A 22,417-nucleotide genomic window follows, 5' to 3' on the forward strand; every position below is an offset into this window, starting at 1 on the left:
AGACCACAAGCAGGGGGAGCAGGAGAGAGAGAGGGAGAAGCAGGCTCTCCAATGAGCAGGGAGTGTGACGTGGGGCTCAGTCCCAGGACCCGGAGATGACCTGAGCTAAAAGCAGACGCTTAACCAACTGAGCCACCCAGGCACCCCTCACGTAAACAATTTGTCCATCCTAGATTGCTGGTCATTTGCACCCTTTCACCTCATTTATATCAACCGTTCACTTCGGGGTAAATGTCCTGGATCTTGTCAGATTGCTTCACCTTTGAATTCTTAAATTCAAACCCATACTTCTTTACTATAACCTAAGTATTCCTACTTTACCTGTTTTATTTTACTGAGACTTTAGTCTCTGTTCTCTAAAATACATTCAGCTCTAGAGAATTGCTTAGATGTACTCTCCAGTTCTTAACGTTCTTCTTCCCTCTCAGTCGTAGGATTCTGACTTCCACCACTAGCATCCTGCTGACACTGCTCTTCCCAGAGCCATCAGGGACATTCCTGCTGCTAAATTTAACAGACTCTTTCAACTCTCTTGAAATATGTACATTTGGCCCTATTGCACGCCCTCCCTTTTTCTATGCTTGCTTTTCACGACTTTCTAAATCCATTCTGGCTTGGTTTTCCTTCTACCTCAATGCTTAAACTAGAGTTAAGGCTCAGTTGTCCTGTTCTTATTCTGCAGACTCCCTTGGGCCAGTTCAACCAGCCCTGTGACTCCAATTACCACATAATATTAATGAATTCCACTTACATGTGCTATAGCCACTTCAGACTTGGCATGTCCAAAATTGGATTTCTCTTTTTACCCACAAAAAGCCACTTTCTTCTAAATTTCCTCTTTTAGTGATGGTACCACCATCATCCATCCATCCAGTTACAAGACAGAATCTTGGACAGCATCATTGACTCTCTCACTCCCCACCTCTAAACCAAAGACCACGTCATATTGATTCAACTTCCTAAATATCTACTAAGTCACTCCAGTTCCCCCTGTTTCCGAGTTCAGGATACCATAACATTATGCCCGATTTACTGTAATAGCTTTCCTCTAGTATGATCTCTCTTTTCCAAACCTTTCAACTCACTATAATTTGGGTGATTTCTCTAGAATGTGTATCTTACTTCATCTCTTAGCTGATTAAAACCCTTTGTTGGCTTTCTCACTGCCCTCAGAATAAAGCTGAAATTTTTAGTGATTCCCAAGACTTTTCATTCTCTAGTCCCTACTGACCTTATCAGACCTCTCTCCTTACAGCTTTTGGCATTTGGATAATTTCTGGATATCATCCAGATCTTGGCTTGCTCCTTGTACCCTCTGGAAAATCTTCCTAGAAAAGTTCCTTCTGTGGTATTTCACAGTTCCCTCTGCTTATTCCTGTCATAGTGCTCATCTCAGTACAATATAATAGTTTATCACTTCATCTCTTCACTGTTTTTTGTTTGTTTGTTTGTTTTAGAATTTATTTATTTGACAGAGAGAGAGAAGGGAGGAGAGAAAGCACAAGTGGGCGGGGGGGCAGCAGAGAGAGAGGGAAGCAGGCTCCCTGCTGAGCAGAGAGCCCAATACGGGACTCAGTCCCAGGATCCTGAGACCATGACCTGAGCCGATGGCAGAGGCTTAACCCACTGAGCCACCCAGGCGCCCCTCTCACTGTTTTATAATAGTGGAGTCCTACTCAGTTTGCCTGCTTCTCTTTGATACCTGCCACAATGACCAGAAAGTATATGGTCATAAGTATCTGTTAAACAATGACATTAATAAGTCACTTAGCCTGTCCAAGCCTCAGCTGCATCATCTATTAAAAGGGAATAATGTGCTGCCTACCACATAAGGTTGTTTTGGGGTCTCGTAATATAATAAGAGTAAGTTTAGCATAGTAGTTAAGAGTGTAGATTCTGGATCTCTGCTATCTGGTTTTTTATCCTAGCTCCCACCATATAACCAGCTGTGTGACCTTGGACAAGTTACTTAATTTTTTTGTGTTATAGTTTCCTCTTTGGTAAAATGAGAATAACCACAGGATCTGCCTTATAGTTTCGTTGTGAGGACTGAGTGAATAAATGGAAAGTCTTTAGTACAGTGCCTAAACACACAACAAATGTTAGCTATTAATTATAATTTTATTCACAAGCTCTAAAATTATATCACATGGTATGTATTACATATATACACACATGGCATTAATTATTAGTTTGAGAGTTTTAAGGAGGTGAAGGATTGGTATCATACACTTCATCTCTTTTTATCTTTTAGAATAACATCATAGCAACCAGAGTTATTTCCCAAGTCTTAAATTAAAATTGCCATAGTTGATGTACATGAAATCTTTGTAAAAAGAAAATTTTTACATTGGTGTTCATTGTAAAAAGAGCATTTTGAAAATGTTTCCTTTCTGAATCCCAAAGTATTTTTTGAGTCTGTTACATTGTAGGTAGATGTTAGCACAGAAAAACATTTAAAACATTTAGTTCTTTTTAATTTTTATTTTTTTAAAGATTTTTATTTTTGTAAGTAATCTCTACACCCAACATGGGGCCTTCTCTTAGAACCCCAAGATGAAGAGTCATTAGCCAGCCAGGCACCCAGCACAGGGAAAACATTTAAATCAAAACGATTACTGGTTTAATTTATAAAGGACAATATTATTGAATTGACATCTAACTTTATTTCTCAACATGAGTTAATTACATAACCAATTCAGTGTTTGGTAATCACTAATTCCATTAAATCTGCATTCAGGGAGGGGAAAAAATGCAAAAGCATTTAGTTTTGTGCTTCTGTGTTCACCTGAAAGAGATTTGCTGAATTTTAATAAAAAGTTCTTTTTAGGGGTGTCTGGGTGGCTCAGTCGTTAAGCGTCTGCCTTTGGCTCAGGTCACGATCCCAAGGTCCTGGGATCAAGCCCTGCATCAGACTCCCTGCTTAGCGGGGAGCGTGCTTCTCCCTCTCCCACTCCCCCTGCTTGTGTTCCCTCTCTTGCTCTCTCTCTCTCTCTCTCTCTCTCTCAGAGTATTTATTTATTTATTTAGATTTTAATTAATTTAATATGGGGCGCCTGGGTGCCTCAGTGGGTTAAAGCCTCTGCCTTGGCTCAGGTCATGATCTCAGGGTCCTGGGATTGAGTCTGGCTTCAGGCTCTCTGCTCAGTGGGAAGCCTGCTTCCTCCTCGCTTCTCTTTGCCTGCCTCTCTGCCTGCTTGTGATCTCTCTGTGTCAAATAAATAAATAAATAAATATTACTTATTTATTATTTATTATTTTTAAAATAAAATATTCAAAAATAAAATAAATAAAGTTCTTTTTATTTTGATTAGATAATAAACATTTGTATATTGACTTTGAACCAACAAATGCTTAATTTTTATTCTTTTTCTGATTCTTTTAGAGTTGGTGGTTCCAGGATTTTACTCAGAATGACTTTAGGAAGAGAAGTGATGTCTCCCCTTCAGGCAATGTCTTCCTATACTGTGGCTGGCAGAAATGTTTTAAGATGGGATCTTTCACCAGAGCAAATTAAAACAAGAACCGAGGAGCTCATTGTGCAGACCAAACAAGTGTACGATGCTATTGGCATGCTTGACGTTGAGGAAGTAACTTATGAGAATTGTTTGCAAGCACTGGCAGATGTAGAAGTAAAGTATATAGGTGAGTAGGACGCAGAAACATCTTGATATTTCGTTTTGTAGGCATCATAAACCATTTTATGCATTCTCTTTGGGCAGTCAATCCATTTTCCAATTTTACAAGACATTGGTTTTTCCATAATCATTAATTAATTGCCTAGAATTCAGTTAAAAAAGATTAAAAATTTTTATTATGTTAGCATAATAAATGTACCTTCTTGCTACAGCTGCTTTCTAGAGAGTATTTTAACATAATGCATCGAAACTCTTAAGAAGTTCATATCCTCGCCCTGCAATTCTGCATCCAGGCATTTAATCTAAGGAAATAATCAGATACAGGAAAATTGTGTATACATTTATATTTAAACAGGCACTCTGTCATAGCAAAAGCTTGGAAACAAGCCCTGGGTGCCAACCAATAGAAAGGCCAAGTAATAATACATTCAGCCTCTGCAACACTGTATAGCCATTAAAATCATGTTGAGGAACAGTATTTAATAACATTTTTTAAAAAATCACACAGAGAAGAAAACCAGAAGAATATACAAATTTTAATAATTGCTGATTTCTTGAGTGTTGGGTTTTCAGTTGATTTTTAAAAATTTATTCTTTTCTGCCTTTCTCAGTTTTCTATTTTCTCTATTTCCCACACTTAAAATATATTATCTTTGTAATATAAGTATTAGACCTTTTGAGTTAAAAGGAAGATTCATGTCCGTTGTCTCTAAGGGTTAGGTATACACTGGAGTATAATCATGGCTAAGCAGCCTTGGCTGTGTATCCAGGATTTGTAGGAACATAGGTTATCTGTAGAATTGGATATCATAAAGATTTGTATGTATTCTGGAATTTGGTAGGTTGTCCAAAATCCTGCACAGCCCTAGTGCTGTAGTCATCTCTTTACCCACATCAGCTCCTCAACACCAAGAGTTCCCTACCTTATGTCCTACCATAATAGGGACTCTCTTACCTCTTGTGTTTCATTTTCTGCCTCTTAACCACCACCTGCTTCATTCTGATTAATGGCCACTAAATCTGGCTAAAAGTCTTGAGTTAAAACTCCTGAATAAAAAAGATCTGGTTGGTCTCAATAGTCAAAGTCAGAGGGATGGAATTGGTCCCCGTTTGGCAGTTTTCCCAGAAGGCAGCTTCATGTGTCTCTCCCTTCCTGTATGTGGTTTGTCCTTCATTCAGAGCCTCAGTTCTTCTGTCATGTATGGCCAAAATGGTATGCCAGCCTGGTGACTTATACATTAAACAAATACAGAAATCAGTGGGGAAAAACAAAATCTTTTAAAAAATGACTTAAATTCTCCTTCTTCCCCAATAATATATCTTTTAAATATACTTTAAGTTTTCTGATATTCTTGCTGTCCCATACGCTCATCTTTGTGAGTTAATTATAAAAATTTCTGAGTTTAGGAGTAGCTTTTTATTTTTTATTTTTTGTTTTTTTTTAATTTTTTAAGATCTTATTTATTTATTTGACAGAGAGAGAAACGACAAGTAGGCAGAGAGGAAGGCAAAGAGATTGGGAGAGGCTGCCCAATGCAGGGCTCGATTTTAGGACCCTGAGATCATGACCTGAGCCGAAGGCAGAGGCTTAACCCACTGAGCCACCCAGGCAACCCTAGGAGTAGCTTTTTAAAGGCTAACTTTCTCTTATTAGTATACATACTGTTCTCAGAGTTCGATCTGCCTTCTGCAATAGCTGTCAAAACCTCATTCATCTAGTGTCAGGTACTATTTATAGTTTGGCAGTGAGAGCATAAGTCTGCTTCAGGTCTTTGTGGTAAAGTAAGGAAGGAAATGGTTTTTAGTGTTATTGTTTGTTTAAGAATATGTTTCCAATTTTAGGCTCCTGCATTTTGTTCTGGTCATTTTAGTTCTGGAGAAATTTCATTTTTTTTCATAATTTTTTCTTGAGCTAATTTTAAAAAGTAAACAAACTGTAACTATATAGTTAACTATCAAACAAGTGCTGTGTGTATGAAATTTTAGTTCTATTCCATTCTTTTTTAAATCAAGGGACATAAAAGTACATATTTTATATGAAATCTTTAAAGAATAATTATTTAAATCCAATCAAGAAATGTGCAGAGGACATGAACAGACATTTCTGCAAAGAAGACATCCAGATGGCCCACAGACACATGAAAAAATCCTCCACATCACTTGGCATCAGGGAAATACAAATCAGAACCACAATGAGATACCACCTCACACCAGTCAGAATGGCTAAAATTAACAAGTCAGGAAATGACAGATGCTGGCAAGGATGCAGAGAAAGGGGAACCCTCCTACACTGCTGGTGGGAATGCAAGCTGGTGCAACCACTCTAGAAAACAGCATGGAGGTTCCTCAAAAAGTTGAAAATAGAGCTACCCTATGACCCAGCAATTGCACTACTGGGTATTTACCGTAAAGATACAAATGTGGTGATCCAAAGGGGCACGTGCACCCGAATGTTTATAGCAGCAATGTCCACAATAGCCAAACTATGGAAAGAACCTAGATGTCCATCAACAGATGAATGGATAAAGAAGATGTGGTATATATATACAATGGAATACTGTGCAGCCATCAAAAGAAATGAAATCTTGCCACTTGGGTCGATGTGGATGGAACTAGAGGGTATTATGCTTAGCAAAATAAGTCAGTCAGAGAAAGACTATTATCTTATGATGTCCCTTATACGAGGAAGTCAGAAGCAACATGAGGGCTTTGGGGGGTAGGAAAAGAATAAATGAAACAAGATGGCATCGGGAGGGAGACAAACCATAAGAGACTCTTAATCTCATAAAACAAACTGAGGGTTGCTGGAGAGAGTGGGGTATGAAGAGGGTGGTTGGGTTATGAACAGTTGAGGATGGTATGTGCTATGGTGAGTGCTGTGAAGTATGTAAACCTGGTGAGTCACAGACCTGTACCCCTGGGGCTAATAATACATTATATGTTAATAAAAAAATAAATTTAAAAAAAGAATAATTATTTAACTTGATTTTTTAAACCATACCTTATTAATTTATTCAGATATTTGAGGAACTTTATACAGCTTTATTTGTAGCAATGTTTTAAGAAGACTGACATAAGTGTCAGTCATTTTAGGTAGCTCATTTAACTGGACAATTTCTTGGTATGTCCTGCTCTCTACCATATATCACATGTGGAAGTTTTACCTCTTTAGAATACCTTCAAAGCACTAAATATAATGAACATGTATTCACTGTCACAGGATAGCTACAACCATCCCTACAAACCATACTCATTTTTTTCCTATACTATGGGTTATTTCACTGACATCAGATTTCTGCCCAATTAAAGTTAAAATACAAATATATGAAAAACCCAAGAAACAATTTTAATATGTGAAAATTAGAGCAGACTGCATTACCACCATCATGTAACAGGAATAGCCCCAATATTGAGCTGCTTACCGGATATGTCCCCTGAGATTTCTGGGACTCTTCTGTAACAGTGTGGAACTTTTTATGCTTGTATGAATGTTTGCATTTGGGGGAGGGGTTTTGATTAGGTTCTCTAAGGAATTTGTTTGTAGTAAAGGTTAAGAATTTGTATTCCAAACAAACCCCTACCCACTAAATTCACCTGCCTTTTTCTAAAACATCCTCTGTATCTTCCAGTCCCAGCGCTTGTAGTCTCTGCTTCTCAAATCCTCTCCTGAGGTCTTCCTCTTGCCCTGCCCATCCTAAGGTCCACCCTTCCCCATAAGGCATTACATAGTGCTCCAGTTCTTAGTATTGCTGTGGTTGAGTTACTATCCCATCCATTGACAAGTAAGCTGCTCTATTCTGTATTGTTCTTTATCTTTTCATGTACTGTTCCGTACTCCCACATCCCAGACTATAAACTGCATCACTATGAGAACTATGTCTTTATCCTCCTGCATTTCCTGGTAACAAAGTATACCCTAAACATACTTTGGTAAGTACTCAGTGTACACCCTTAAATTAGGATGATCATTCATCTAGGTAGGAGGTATTTTTCTTAGAACTGATCTGATGAGTCCTTATGGTATTTTCCTGTATTGACAGTGGAACGAACCATGCTAGACTTTCCCCAGCATGTTTCCTCTGACAAAGAAGTACGGGCAGCGAGTACAGAAGCAGACAAAAGACTTTCTCGTTTTGATATTGAGATGAGCATGAGAGAAGATATATTCCTGAGAATTGTGCATTTACAGGTAAATGACATTATAAATCCCTTTAAGGATTTATTTGTTTGTTTGTTTGTTTGTTTGAGAGAGAGAGCATGCATGTGCACACAAATGGGGTGGTCGGGGCAGAGAGGGAGAGAGGATCTCAAGCAGATGCCCTGCTGAGTTCAGAGCCCTTCATGGGGCTTGATCTTACGATCCTGAGATCATGACCTGAGCTAAAATCAAGTGTCAAATGCTTAACCGACTGAGCCACCGAGGCACCGTAATGTTATCAATCCCTTTAAAAGGAAACGAAATCTACAATAAAAGAGCAAAAATCTTTGATCAACAATAAAAAGTATTTGGAAATTACTAGATTTTATTTCTGATTTTTATGATAGTGGGCATAGCGTAGTGTTATATATTGGGGAGTTTTTAGTGTTCTATATTGTTATACCACAGTTTTATGTTGAGTTGTCAATTATATTCACTTAACACTGAAGACCAAGTATAAAAAAGTGTGCATCTATAAATCTAAGGATTTTTAACCATCATGAACGTAATGGTTCAATGTGAAAACCTCTTAAAAGTTTCAAAATATTTCAGGGTTTATGTTAGATCAGGTCATCTGCAAGCAAATGGACTTGTGAGTCGTTTATCTGCAAATATTATGTGGTTTTGTCCATGAGAGATGACATAACTGGATGTTTCATGCCCGTCATTGCTGTCTGTCATCCTTACATTTTTCAGGACTCACGGAAATGATGGATAATGAATGTTTTATTTAGGTGGGTCTGTCTTGAATGTTTTTGATCTTTTCATTACCAGTTTTGATTTGCTTCCTCGAGTTTCACTATGTCTTTGCTTTGAATTTTTATTTTCATGACACCCAGCAGTGTGTTTGGAAAACAACCATTGTTTTACAATCCTAGACATTTTTGTTTAATTTTGCATGTCTTTATACAAAAATCTCAAAAATTTTGTTTTTAGCAAATTATAACAACAGTTGAAATTAAAAAGCAGTTTTATTTTAGATGTTTCATTTGTAACTTACTAAAGAATATGTAATCAAGACTTTATTTAGACATGTAAAATGTACATGCTGTCTGTCTCCTTATGTCAAACAGGCAGTTTTCTCCCTGTAATTTATATTCGTCTCCTTGGTTCATAACTGTTCATCTTTAGCACTATAAAAATAACATTATAATAACTTTATGACTGTTCCTTATTATTTACATTGTTTTATTCTTTGAGCCCAGTTATTATTCTTTGTGATTCAAATTACAATTTCCTATTTTTTTTTTAAGATTTTATTTGTTTGTCAGAAAGAGTGTGAGCACAAGCAGGAGGAGCAGCAGGCAGAGGGAGAAGCAGGCTTCCCGCTGGGCAGGGAGCCCAGGGCTGGGCTCAATCCTAGGACCCTGAAGTTGTGACCTGAGCCGAAGGCGTTAGCCAATGAGCCACTCAACCATCACTAGTCTCCTATTTTTTATTTCATACCCCCAAAATCTAATTTTCTTTCTAGCTCTATATTATATACTTATTTAGAACTTTTTCCCAGAATTTCTAACTTCCTTTGATCAACTCTGTTTTCATTCTGACCTCTAAGTTTTCCTTTGGAATTTTCTAGCCTCAAGGTATTGCCATCTTAATGTTATATGTCCTATCTAATGTTTTTCTCTGATTTTTATGAATATTATCAAAATGTGGGAGGTTTGTTACTTTAGATTTCTTTGTTACATTTTTAAATTTTGTATATATTGTGATCTGATCCCATTAAATTAGGAACAAACTTCTGCCTGTGTAATACGCTAGTGTATTATACCAACTAGACACTGAGGGTTCATATTTGTTCATTTGTTGGGACTACTTAAATTCAGGTTTGTATTGTGATAATATACAGTAGTTTCAGAGTTGTTTCCATAATTTCTCCTTTTCTCTAAAAGAGCAATTATTACTATACATGTCAATTGTTGTGTTACCATTTTTAAAAGCTTTTACAATGTCTCTTATGGCTAGATCAGAATAATAAAAAGAATTAGTAATTTTTTCAATGCACTGGAGCTTGTTTAGTGAATTTAGTTACCTTCAAACACTTTCCTTGAAAAATAGTTGTGTTTATTTAAGCAGTGTTTATTTTATTTTATTTTATTTTATTTTATTTTATTCTGGTATAGTTAACATACAGTGTTAAATCAGTTTCAGGTATTCAACAATTCTATATATTACTCGGTATTTAGGCAGTATTTTTTAAAATCTGAAACTATCTATGAGCTTTCTGGTAGCATTGGACATTTTAACAAATGATAAATCTCATCCCATTCGTAACTAAAAGACTAAGTTAGGGTCACCTGGGTGGCTCAGTTGCTTAAGCATCCAGCTCTTGATTTTGGCTCAGATAAAATGAAATTTTGTCCTTTCAGGGTTGTGACTTCAAGCCTTAAGTCAGGCTCCACAGTGGGCATGGAACCTGCTTAAGATTCTCTCTCTCCCTCTGCCCTGCCCCACTCCTTGTTGTGTGTCTCTGTCTCTCTCCCAAATCAGTTTTAAAAAGACCAATTAGATGTATCTAAGTATTCTATTTCTTTTTCTTTGTTATGTTGTAAGTAAAATATGGCAATCATGATGTAATACCCAGCCTTCATTAAGCTGGGTAATAGAATCCTAAATTTATATGAAATCAGCAGTTTCAGGCGTGATCTACTAAAATGAAAGTGCTCTGAATAATACTGAGATCTCAAGATAGCACCAAGGTAGGCAATAATTACAATAATAATACAATATATTATTATTAATTATTACTATTAATACAAAATGTTTTTTCGGCTTTCATGTTATTCGTTACTTAGGATCGTTGAATAGAAATATGAAATTACTTTCACAATTTTTTATGCAATATCTGTGCTCAATAAGGCTTCCAGTTGTCTATTGATGTATATATCCTATTCAAAACTTACTGGCTGAAAATAGCAGCAATCATTTTATTTTCTGTCATGGATTCTGTGGATCAGGAATTGAGAAAGGAATCATTTGGGTAGTTCTGGCATGGGGTCTTGCATGGGTTGAAGGCAGTGGTGGCTGGAGCTGAAGCATGTAGAAGCCAACCAGATATCTCTACCTGTCATGTCTGGGCATCTCCATGATGCCTCATGTGTGCTAATTTGGGCTTTTTAATGTATCAATAGTACCTATAATAAAGACTTATTATAATCAGTAAAAAAGGCAAACATCCCAAAAGGAAAATTGGCGGGGCACCTGGGTGGCTCAGTGGGTTAAGCCGCTGCCTTCGGCTCGGGTCGTGATCTCAGGGTCCTGGGATCGAGTCCCGCATCGGGCTCTTTGCTCGGCGGGGTGCCTGCTTCCCTCTCTCTCTATTTCTCTCTCTGCCTGCCTCTCCATCTACTGTCAAATAAATAAATAAAATCTTTTTAAAAATAAAAATTAAAAAAAAGGAAAATTGGCAAATGACATGAAAAGATATTTCAGAAAAAACACAAATGGCAATTTAACGTGAAAAGATGTTCAGCCTCATTAGTAATTGAGGAAGTGCAAATGAAGGTCACAATAAGATACCATTTTTACTTACCAGACTGGCAAAAATAAAGAAGTCTAACAATGGCCAGTGTCTGTGAATGTGAATCAGTGGGAATGTTTATGCACTGCCGGTAAAGGTGTAAATTAATTAAAAAATTAGGCTAGTAATTAATTTGGAGAAAAATTTAGTATTTGAAGTTGGATCTCACATTCTTCACAACTCAGCATATCCTTGCTGTCCCCCAGCTCACTGTTTACCTAGAAATACCTTTGCGTTTGTACACAGGTGAAATTGGACAAATATTCATGGCAACGTTATAATAGCAAAGTGCTGAAAAAACTCAGATTTCCACCAGAAGGAAAAGGCACCAATAAATTTTAGTATATTTACATTGTAATATTTTATAGCAGTAAATAAACTACAGCAGCATGCAACAGCAGAGCTGAATCTTAGTAACAATGAAAGAAAAAAGTTGCAGAACACTGCATCAGTGAGATATCATTTTTGGCAAGCTCAAAAAGAAACAGAACTAAACAATGTATATATAAGTGGTAAAACTGGAAAAGATGTTTAGGGTAAAAGTCAGGAGAAGGATGATCTCTTGCACAGGTAAATGTAGCAGTGCTGTTACTGTTCTATTTCACAAATTAATGGGTGGATTTAATTTGTCATTATAACGTGTATGTATGTAATTTTATTCACTTATAGATTAAAAATATTACATGCAGATTTTACAGGTTAAATTTAGCCCTAATTCTACCAAAAGGGGAAAAAAATAAAAAGATTAAGAAATTAAAACAATTCAGATTGGAGGGGTAGATGAACTATGAGAGACTATGGACTCCGAAAAACAGTCTGAGGGTTTTGAAGGGGCGGGGGGTGGTGGGAAGTTGGGTGAGCCCAGTGGTGGGTATTATGGAGGGCACGTATTGCATGGAGCACTGGGTGTGGTGCATAAACAATGAACTCTGGTACACTGAAAAGAAATTTTTAAAAATTAAAAAAATTTTTTTAAAAAAGAAAGAAATTAAAACAAGCATTTCCTCATTCCTTTAGCTACAGATCTGTCCCAAAGCCAGTCAGGGCCACAGCTCTTGGTGTTTCCCAGTCCCGACAAAGGTTTCTTAACTGTTGGCTGATAAGCCAACAGAGGTTTCATAGACCCTCTTTCACACCATGTTGGTGAGAAAAATGTGCAGTGTCTCCATGTTAAAACAATCAAGGCATATAGTATTTTATTCCAGTGGACTGCTAACTAATAAGCACAGAAGAGGGGTTCTTTAGGGAAGTCAGAGTCTCAGTGCTGCCAGCTGACTGGAGAAATACAGGTATCTATTGTAATATTGTTTACATTTTTTTCAGAGCCCTTGGCTTTGGTCAGGCCAGTTCATCTTAGCCAATGAGTGACTTAAAGTTTTAATGTCAGAGTGTAAAAGAATAGGTCATGGGATTAAGTAAAGATTCTTTTAAGCATTGTATAGTTTCCTACTCTACCAGTTATGAGGCCTGTTCACCAGTGCCTTAAGACCATCGGGGAAAAAAAGGAAGAAGAAGAAGAAGAAAGAAAGGAAGGCAGGCAAAGGAAAAAACTAAGTCCAAAATTCAGCATAGTAATTGTAATTTTCTTAACCTACACCATTCCTTCTTGATTTTTAAACATTTAAGTCTAGTTATTGGTCGTAATCAGTACTACTGAAACTTGTAGCTTTGTGAGGCTTTAAAAGCCTGGAGACCTAATAGAACACATCAACTACCTTGCCTTAGTTTCTCCATTAGCCAGACCCCACTCTTGCGCTTCCCAAGTACTTGACTCTCTTTTCTCTCACTACCTGATGCTGCCATTATCTGCTAATATGTTTGTTTTCCTTCATATTATTTAGAGCACCTCAAGGACATTTGTCTTTATTTCTCCAGTGCGTGGCATAGGTGGGAGCCCAGTGAGTGTACGCTGAATGGACCTGAACTAGTCCCAGTTAAAATGTGTCTTCACGCAGTATGGTTGCCCACTCCCGATGTCCTCACTGGGTCTCTGGCTCACACCAAAGCAGGGACTCTTGTCGTAGTGTGTAGAATGTGTTGAGTATGTCAGGAAGCAGGCCTTTGTTTGCCCTATCCCTGACCCCAGGCAGCTACCTAAAAATGGCCTCTTCACATTAGTCAGAAATCTAAAAGAAAGAACAGGAAAGAAAGGAATTACAAATATAACTCATTTAATTAAGTCAGTTATGCCCTTAGTTTTTGCAAAAGGACCTGTAGTCTACACTTTTGTTATCTTCTATTGTGTAGTGTATCCACAGTTTATGAATCCATTTTTCTAAATGATATTCAAAGAAATACACTGTCTCAACTTTCAGGGCAATTTTAACAACATCATAATTTCTACTTTGTATACACAATATAGAAGGTCCCACTGAAAATTATTTTTTATTTATCTGTTTTTCATACTGGAAATGTGAGGGTCTGGCAAAGAAAAGGACACAGTTATGTGTAGAAGTTAGGGAGGATTGGAGAGAAATTAAGAAAATTTTTACTTATTTATAATGAAATTTTGAAGAATGATAACAAACTAAGGTGTTATAATGTAGTGGTATAATATATTGGGGGAAAGACCAAAGTAAGGGGGCTCCTGGGTGGCTCAGTGGGTTAAAGCCTCTGCTTTGGCTCGGGTCATGATCCTAGGGTCCTGGGATTGAGCCCCGAATCGGGCTCTCTACTCAGCAGGGAGCCTACTTCCCTCTCTCTCCCTCTGCCTGCCTCTCTGCCTACTTGTGTTCTCTGTCAAATAAATAAAATCTTTTTTTTTTTTTTAAAGATTTTATTTATTTATTTGACAGAGGGAGATCACAAGTAGGCAGAGAGGCAGGCAGAGAGAGAGAGGAGGAAGCAGGCTCCCCGCTGAGCAGAGAGCCCGATGCGGGACTCGATCCCAGGACCCTGAGATCATGACCTGAGCCGAAGGCAGCGGCTTAACCCACTGAGCCACCCAGGCGCCCCCAAATAAATAAAATCTTAAAAAAAAAAAAAAAAAAAAAAAGACCAGAGAAAGAATTTTGCAGATTTTCTTTCTGTCCATTTTTACTAATAAATAGCTGAGTGATCTTAGGAAGATCATTTAACTTCAGCTTTCTTGTCTGTGAAATGAGTGTACAAGGACATGTGTAAGTGTGTGTATACTCATGCATTCATACTTTTATATAAAACCTCTCTGTTACCAGAAGAGGTTAGGAGGAAACTAAATTTTCTCACCCAGAGATTAAATAAAGTAAGAGCCTTTACTGTCAGATGATACGAATTTGAAAATTACCAAAGAGCACTTTACGCGTTCCCCCACCCCTAAAGAGGAGAAGCTTCACCCAAAGAGGTCTGAGACCTGGTTTTAAATCAAGTGGATTAAATTTTTTTTTCTTATTATGTTATGTTAGTCACCATACAGTACATCATTAGTTTTTGATGTAGTGTTCCATGATTCATTGCTTGTTTTTATAAAACTCAGTGCTCCATGCAATACTTGCCCTCCTGAATACCCATCACTGGGCCAACCCATCCCTCCATCCCCCTTCCCTCTGAAACCCTCAGTTTCCCAGAGTCCATAGTCAAGGGTATATGAGTAGCTGAGCTCCCCTGCTAGAACCTCGAAACAAACTCTCAAGTGGATTAAATTCTTATTCAGGAAGGAAGAGTCAACTACAGCAGAGTAGTAAAGATTTCGTTAGAAAATCCTTAAGCAGTAATTCTGATCTTGCCTGGAGATTATAAGGGAGAATATTCATATGATCAGCTCTGGGATAGGAATGTGCTTTAGAAGCACATTTTAGAAGTGCTTTACAGGAGTAAAGAGCCCTCCAGAGATTCCTGAGACCTCAGAGTCTGACTGGCAGACGGTGCCTGGTTACAGTTGAGTCAGAATTATGTTACATGTCATTTCTGTGCTCAAATATTTCAGTGTAGATAGTGATATTTTAACTAGAACTGATTTGGGTCAGATTTTTCTCAAAACATCCTTCTGCCTGTTTATGCTTGTCTTACCTTTTTGGGGAGTCTGTCATTTTTACCTCCTCAGGACCATGAGTTTGAGTTTTCTGTACTGAGTGTGCTTAATCTGGGCTTTCTGAAGTAGCAGCCTGAGTACTCCAAGATGCAGCAAGGCCAGGCACTCCTCTTTTGAGAGCCCTTCCTGACTGAGCAAAGCACAGAGTGAGAATTCTTCTTACCTCAGCTGCTGAGACTTGTCTTGAGCCTTTGCTCTAAGCTCACGGCCATTGTGACCAGGTGAACCCAAGAACCCAAGTACCTGGGACACTGTTCTCCAGCAGGGTGCCCAGCTTCTGCCTTGGCTCACCACCCTGCTGGGAATGCCCTCTGCTCAGGATCTCCACCTGTTTGTTTGGGTCCTTCACAGCTTACCCAGCTCTTTCCAGGCCCTTCTCTTGGGAGATATTTTTCCTCTGTCCCTGCTACACATAGCTCCCACCTAGATGCTCCCCAACCTTACAACATCCAGTATTATGCCTTCTAGAAACTCCTATTGCTGTGCCCCGCACCTCAGGATATACTTTCCGGTGCTGTCAAAACCACCCTTAAGGGAGGCCTGGGTGGCTCAGTCATTGAGTGTCTTACCTCCGGCTCAGGTCATGATCCTGGCATCCTGGGATCTAGTCCCACATCGGGTTCCTTGCTTTTGGCGGGAAGCCTACTTCTCCCTCTCCAGCTCCCCTGTGCTTGTGTTCCTTCTCTCGCTTTCTCTCTCTCCCATAAGTAAGTACAATCTTAAAAAAACAAACAAAAAAAAAAAACCCTGATCAACCCAGGTTAATCACTTGCACATGAACACTCTGACTTGAACTGTTAGCCATCCCTAAGGGAGCCAGCCCACAGCCCTGTTATCTCCCTGGCCATTATGGGTTTCTTCCTGTTTCAGGCACCTGCTGCTGGGATCCCAGTGTGCACCAGTGCCTCTTAGGGAGGGTTCCAACTCCAGTCATGCCAGCATGCTCAGAAGTTCTCCAAGGATGTAAAAGGAGGTTATTATGGAAAAAGGAGTCTAACTGTTCTCTACCTCCACTGAGAATAAACGCAGAGGAAACAATGAGTAATGCATGCACAAAAATGCTTCAGTACTGGAACATAAAATTTTGTATCGATAGGCAAAGTGAGATACAGATTGTTGTATTAAGTAGTACCCTCAGTTAAAATACGGTTATTTGGGGGCGCCTGGGTGGCTCAGTGGGTTAAAGCCTCTGCCTTCAGCTCAGGTCATGATCTCAGGGTCTGGGGATTGAGCCCCACGTTGGGCTCTCTGCTCAGCAGGGAGCCTACTTCCCCCTTTCTCTCTGCCTGCCTCTCTGTGTACTTGTGATCTCTCTCTGTCAAATAAATAAATAAAATCTTTTTTAAAAATATATCGTTATTTGGAGGAGGATAGGTGGCTCAGTTGGTCAAGCATCTGTCTTCAGCTCAGGTCATGATCTCAGGGTCCTGGGATTGAGCCCCCATGTAGAGCTCCCTGCTCAGTGGGGAGTCTGATTCTCCCTCTCTTTCTGTATCCCCCCCACCTACTCATGCATGCTTTTTCTCTCTCTCTCTCTTTGCCCCCCCCAAGTAAATAAATAGAAGATTTTTTAAAAATAAAATATAGCTATTTACCTGCTGCAACGTAATGTGAAAAATTACAGAATCATAGCAGCAAAAGCCTTACACCAGCAATCTAAAATGAGGGCTCTAAAGCTAAACATTGCTCTTTCAAAGATGTATTTAGTTGGGAAAATATAAAGCCGAAAGGTGGGCAGCCCAGGTCTTGATGGAGAGAGAGTGCACCCAGTAGTAGGTCTCTAAGGCTTTAGAGACAGATGTCCCTCATTGGCTCTCACCCAAACTGAATCCATTACACCTGCTGAGTCTGTCCAGAGTGCAGTTCCTCCCAGGGACCATGAACTGGCCAGCCATCCAGATGTGCCATGTATATTCTGCCACCTGTTTTAAAGAAACATCTGGTGTTTTTATTACCTTACTATTGCTGGGAGAATTTTCCATTCTCCTCTAGGGCCCTCCATTCTTTTGAGTGATGTTGTTTGTATTGCTGCATACAGGTTCAAATGTTCTGTCCAGCTTTCCTCCTTTTTGTGCAGTGTTGACTCATTTTCCCCAGATACTTGCTCATATGCTGCTTGCTGTAGTCTCTTGATCTCTCTTGCCAAATGACACTAAGGCATTTTTGAAGTGTTGGAAGCCTTTGGCTGGGGTTTTATCCAGCTGTCCTTGTTTGGTATGTTGGCAAGAGAGTCCCACTCTCCATTTGTGTAGAATTTGCCCATTATTTCTATTCTTCCCTCTCAAGTGGAACCAGGTTAGCAAATGATGGGGAAATTAAATCCAGATGATTTGTGATAAGGAATATGTTTTTTGAAAAAGACCATGGTCATAGAGAATGCTCAGAATGAGGTTATGCAAATGTTTCTATTATCACACTTTCAAGTGGTACAGGCACTCTTGATTCTGATGCAAGGCAAGGCAATTCTGGTTAGCTTTTTAGTTATTTAATTCTTCTTTTTTAAATAGCAGAGCTCACTAAAGCATAAAAGAATTAGGTCTTCAAAAGAACCTGCCTCGTAATCACCTATGTGCTTCATAGCCCAACAGAGATGATGAATAAATTTGCTTTGGTCTCGCAGTTTATAATTTACCGATGCATTATTGTAACAGAAATGGTTGTCACACTCTTTAATTTCAGGAAACATGTGATCTGAGTAAGATAAAACCTGAAGCCAGAAGATACTTGGAGAAGTCCATTAAAATGGGAAAAAGGAACGGGCTCCATCTTCCAGAACAAGTACAAAATGTGAGTTTATGTTTCTTTTTCTTATTGGAAAAAAAAAGAATAAATAAAATACAACAAACAGATTGGGAAACAACATATTTGTAATATAGAAAATAATGCATAATATAAATCCATTTACAGTGTATTTGGTAGTCAGTGGTTTTAAATTCTACAGCTCCTCTTCATCTCATGGTGACTTACAGACAACTGATAATTTTTTTTTTAATCCTCTGCAAATTATATTTGTTTCATGTGTGCTGGGCTTATTTTCCCTGCTGTAGTATACATTTTCTTATAGCTGGTTCCAGGTTTTAGTAGATGATTAGCATTGACACTCCCTTGGTCACTGGTAATAAAATTTTTATGATGGAGAGTTTTAATATAAGCAATTTGGAATAGAATATCCTATGATTGAGGGCACTTGGGTGGCTCAGTTGGTTAAGCAACTGCCTTCGGCTCAGGTCATGATCCCACCGTCCTGGGATTGGGTCCAGCATCAGGCTCCCTGCTCAGTGGGGAGCCTGTTTCTCCCTCTCCCCCTGCCTGCCTTTCTGCCTGCTTGTGCTCAATCTATGTCAAATAAATAAATAAGATCTTAAAAAAAAAAAAAAAACTGTTGACCCTTGAACAACCTGGGGGTTGAGGTGGCAACCCCCCACACATTCAAAAATCTATATAACTTCTTACTCCCCAAAAATGTAACTACTAACATCCTGCTATTGACCAGAAGCTTTACCCATAACATAGTTGATTAACATGTGTTTCATGTGTTTCATGTTTTATATATACTGTCTTCTTAAAGTAAGCCAGAAAAAAGACAATGTTGAGAAAATTACAAGGAAGAAAAAACACATTTATAGTATTGAACTTTATTGAAAAAAATCTATATATTTGCCCCAGATGGTTCAAATCTCTGTTGCTCAAGGGCTTACTACCTATGCCCTTTAAAGGAAGACAGATTAGCTACTGAAAAGTGCTTCTCAAACTTTTTTTGTCTAATGCTGATCCCGTCTTCCAGTTTCAGAAGTAAACCCAGCTCCAGAATTAAATCATTCTTCTTGGACAGGAAATGTAACCTTTGATCTGTTTCCAGGTTATTCTAACAATAGAATAGGAAACAAGTGTGAAAGACATCCAAACCAAGTGATGTCAGCACAGTAGATACAACTGAAGGTACCACTGAGATACAGGTACCTTTCTGTCATCTAAATGCCCTTTGAACACCTTGTATCCTCTTAAGCCTAGTTAGAGGAGAAATGTGTGACTAATCTCACTTACCCTACCTTTTGTCTTCCAGGTCAGGCATCATTTCCATTAGGGGCATTGTATTAATTGAAATGTATTTACAACTGACAAAACCATTGACATTGTTTAAACAATAAAATAGATTTATTTGCTTGTATAACTAGAAGATCCACCATCCAGAAGAACTTAGAAAAGGCTCCCTCGAACCTCCCCTCCTGTCTTAGTGGCCCAAGTTGGAGCATATGCCTAATCCTGAATCCCTCTTTAGTCAGGAGAATGCCATGCCTGGCTTACCTGAACCAGTCCATACTTTAGTAGGGATGAGATTACCTAACTGGTATAGAGTTACCCTAGAACTTCAGGTGTAGGTCGCACCAAAATTAAAGGACTAATGTAGAATGGGGGAGAGGTAGAAGGGAACTTGGGATGATAACCAGAGTGTCCAAAAACAGTACTGTGCAGTATGTGTTCCATCAGCAGACTCAACTTTAGTGCACATCAGAATTACCAAGTCATTCTTCTACACAGTAGAACAGTAAGCAAGACATCCAGGCCAAGTGATGGTTTACAGCAAAACTCTGAGTACAGTGTCCCACCTCTCAGACTTTGTGTTTCATTTGTGGGTCTCAAGATACGCGTTTCTAACAAATTCCCGGGTAATGTTGAGGCTGTGTTTGAAAACCGTTATGGTTAATGTGAATTTCATTATCTAGCATTTTTAGAAGAAGGGGCAGGTTAATAAAAATGTTTCATGTTTTTTCTTGTGGTTTCCTTTGATTTCTTACCTAATAGTTTTTATACAAATGTTAAGGCCCATATCAACTTAATTTACAAAGATCTATAAAACTAAGACATAACCTGTTTTCCAAAGCAACAATAGAATTGATTCTCTCTCAGTTTACTATGGCACCAAATACTGATTTCTGTATTAAAACTTTGAATGGAAAAGACTAAAATATGTTAATTATTAACAGGTAACTAGAATCATTCATTCACCCAGCAGCTATTTATTGTGTGTATATATTATGTGCCTGAGTCTGCTTTGACTATACCTCCTAAACTTATTTAGTTCTTACAAGCTTACAATTATTTTTTTTTAAGGTTTTATTTATTTATTTGAGAGAAAGAATGAGAAAGAGCATGAGAGGGAAGAAGGTCAGAGGGAGAAGCAGATGCCCCACTCAGCAGGGTGCCTGATGCAAGACTTGATCCTTGGACTCTGGGATCATGACCTGAGCCAAAGACAGTCTCTTAACCAGCTGAGCCACCCAGGTGCCCAGTTTATGACTAATTTCTAACACATCCCTGGGATTGCCTTTTTGTACATGTTGCATAAAGATCCTCATGGACACAGCGTAGAAGACTGCAGGAAACTTTTATGACACACATCTTTAAAAAACATACTTTCTGAGGGTTGGCCATAGAAGCCAATCTTCATATTAAAGTGAAACTTATTTGACTCATAGCATTAAAGTGAAGATTTCATTTTATTGCTAATATTCTATATTTGTATCTTCTGTTCAGGAAATCAAAGCCATGAAGAAAAGAATGAGTGAGCTATGTATTGACTTCAACAAAAACCTCAATGAGGATGATACCTTCCTTGTATTTTCCAAGGCTGAACTTGGTAAAATTCTGAATTTTTCCTGGTTAAATAATATAAGTTAGGAAAAGAATGTTACCTCACAGTTTGCCAGATCAAAGTTGAAAGAAGTCTTTAAAAAATGACCCTATACTTTCTACAGAACCCATTACCACTTCTACAAAAAAGACAGCTGAACCATGCTTAGGTTGTATGCTAATAAAAATGTGTAAACTATTTCTAGAGACATTTCAAAGGAGATTTCATAATATTTCTTGGTAACTTATGCCTTCAGTACCTTGAAATTTTTTGCCTTATAATATTGCCTACATTGTAACTTACACTAGTCTCTTCTTAACCTGTTCTGGATCTTTCTTGGCTTAGTTTTGCCTGTTCTCCATCAAAACACCATCTGCACAAGTGCACTGAAGCCTATTCACATTTTGAATTACCATCTCCTAAGCCACCTGTCCTCTAATCACCACCCCCATTCCAGGAACGTCAAATGATATTGTAAGGATTGTCATTATTTTACTTGAATTTTAATTACTCCACAGAATTCCTAGAGCTTCTTAAAGGCACTATGCCAATGCTAAATAAACTAATAATGAGTAGAAAAATTGATGTATGAAAAAATGATTTTTTGCAGGTGCTCTTCCTGATGATTTCATTGACAGTTTAGAAAAGACAGATGATGACAAGTATAAAATTACCTTAAAATATCCACACTATTTTCCTGTCATGAAGAAATGTTGTATCCCTGAAACTAGAAGGAAGATGGAAATGGCTTTTAATACGAGGTGCAAAGAGGTACTCTGAATGTTTGTCTTTTTGTTGTTGTTGTTTTCATGGAGATTTTTAAGAAAAGGGTTTGCGTTGTTTACTAGTGTTGAAGTCAACTCAGAGACCAACATGCCTATTTGAGTATTATGCCTCCTGATTCCTAAAGGCTGTTAGCGCTTCCCTGGCTTACTGGGAACCTTGGTGCAGACACAGCTAAGCAGTTCTAATTAAAATAGAATGGGTTAAATAAACTAAAAGTTGTATTCTTTTATGAAGTCAGCAGTCCAGGGCTGGTGGAGTACCTCCCAATCCTCAGCAAGTGACTTCCAAGGCCATCCCAGCTATCACCATTTCCCAGCCTGTTTGGAAGAGGGAAAGTAGAAGACAGAGACAGCACCTTTAAGAAGACCTGGAAATAACATACATCAAGTCCATTCACCTCCTATTGACTCAGATTCCATCAACTAGACATATATCTAGCTGTAGGGGAATCTGGGAAATGGAGTCTGAGGGAACTCTGTTACCAAAAGGTAAAAAGGAATAATTAGAAACACATTCTCAGAGTCAGCTAGACCTCTCCATCACCGTTTGCCTCTCTGGCTCTCCGGATCACTGTGAGTGCCTGTGTGAACCCATTCACTATATGCCAGATTATAACCAGTTATGGCCGTGAGCC

General features: G+C 38.4%; 1 protein-coding gene across 2 annotated transcripts in view; it reads left to right on the plus strand.

Moving 5' to 3' along the window:
• NLN (neurolysin) overlaps positions 1–22,417 on the plus strand; it is a 98,208-nt gene that overhangs the window by 38,476 nt on the left and 37,315 nt on the right. For both annotated transcript variants that reach the window (XM_059175099.1, XM_059175098.1), the window contains exons 2-6: positions 3,386–3,645; positions 7,679–7,827; positions 18,045–18,152; positions 20,901–21,003; positions 21,608–21,768. In XM_059175099.1, coding sequence (XP_059031082.1) covers positions 3,386–3,645; positions 7,679–7,827; positions 18,045–18,152; positions 20,901–21,003; positions 21,608–21,768 — 781 coding nt within the window. The remainder of the gene's footprint in view (positions 1–3,385; positions 3,646–7,678; positions 7,828–18,044; positions 18,153–20,900; positions 21,004–21,607; positions 21,769–22,417) is intronic.

The sequence above is a fragment of the Mustela lutreola genome, chromosome 5 (genome assembly GCF_030435805.1).
Source record: "Mustela lutreola isolate mMusLut2 chromosome 5, mMusLut2.pri, whole genome shotgun sequence".
In the NCBI taxonomy this organism is placed as follows: Eukaryota; Metazoa; Chordata; class Mammalia; order Carnivora; family Mustelidae; genus Mustela; species Mustela lutreola.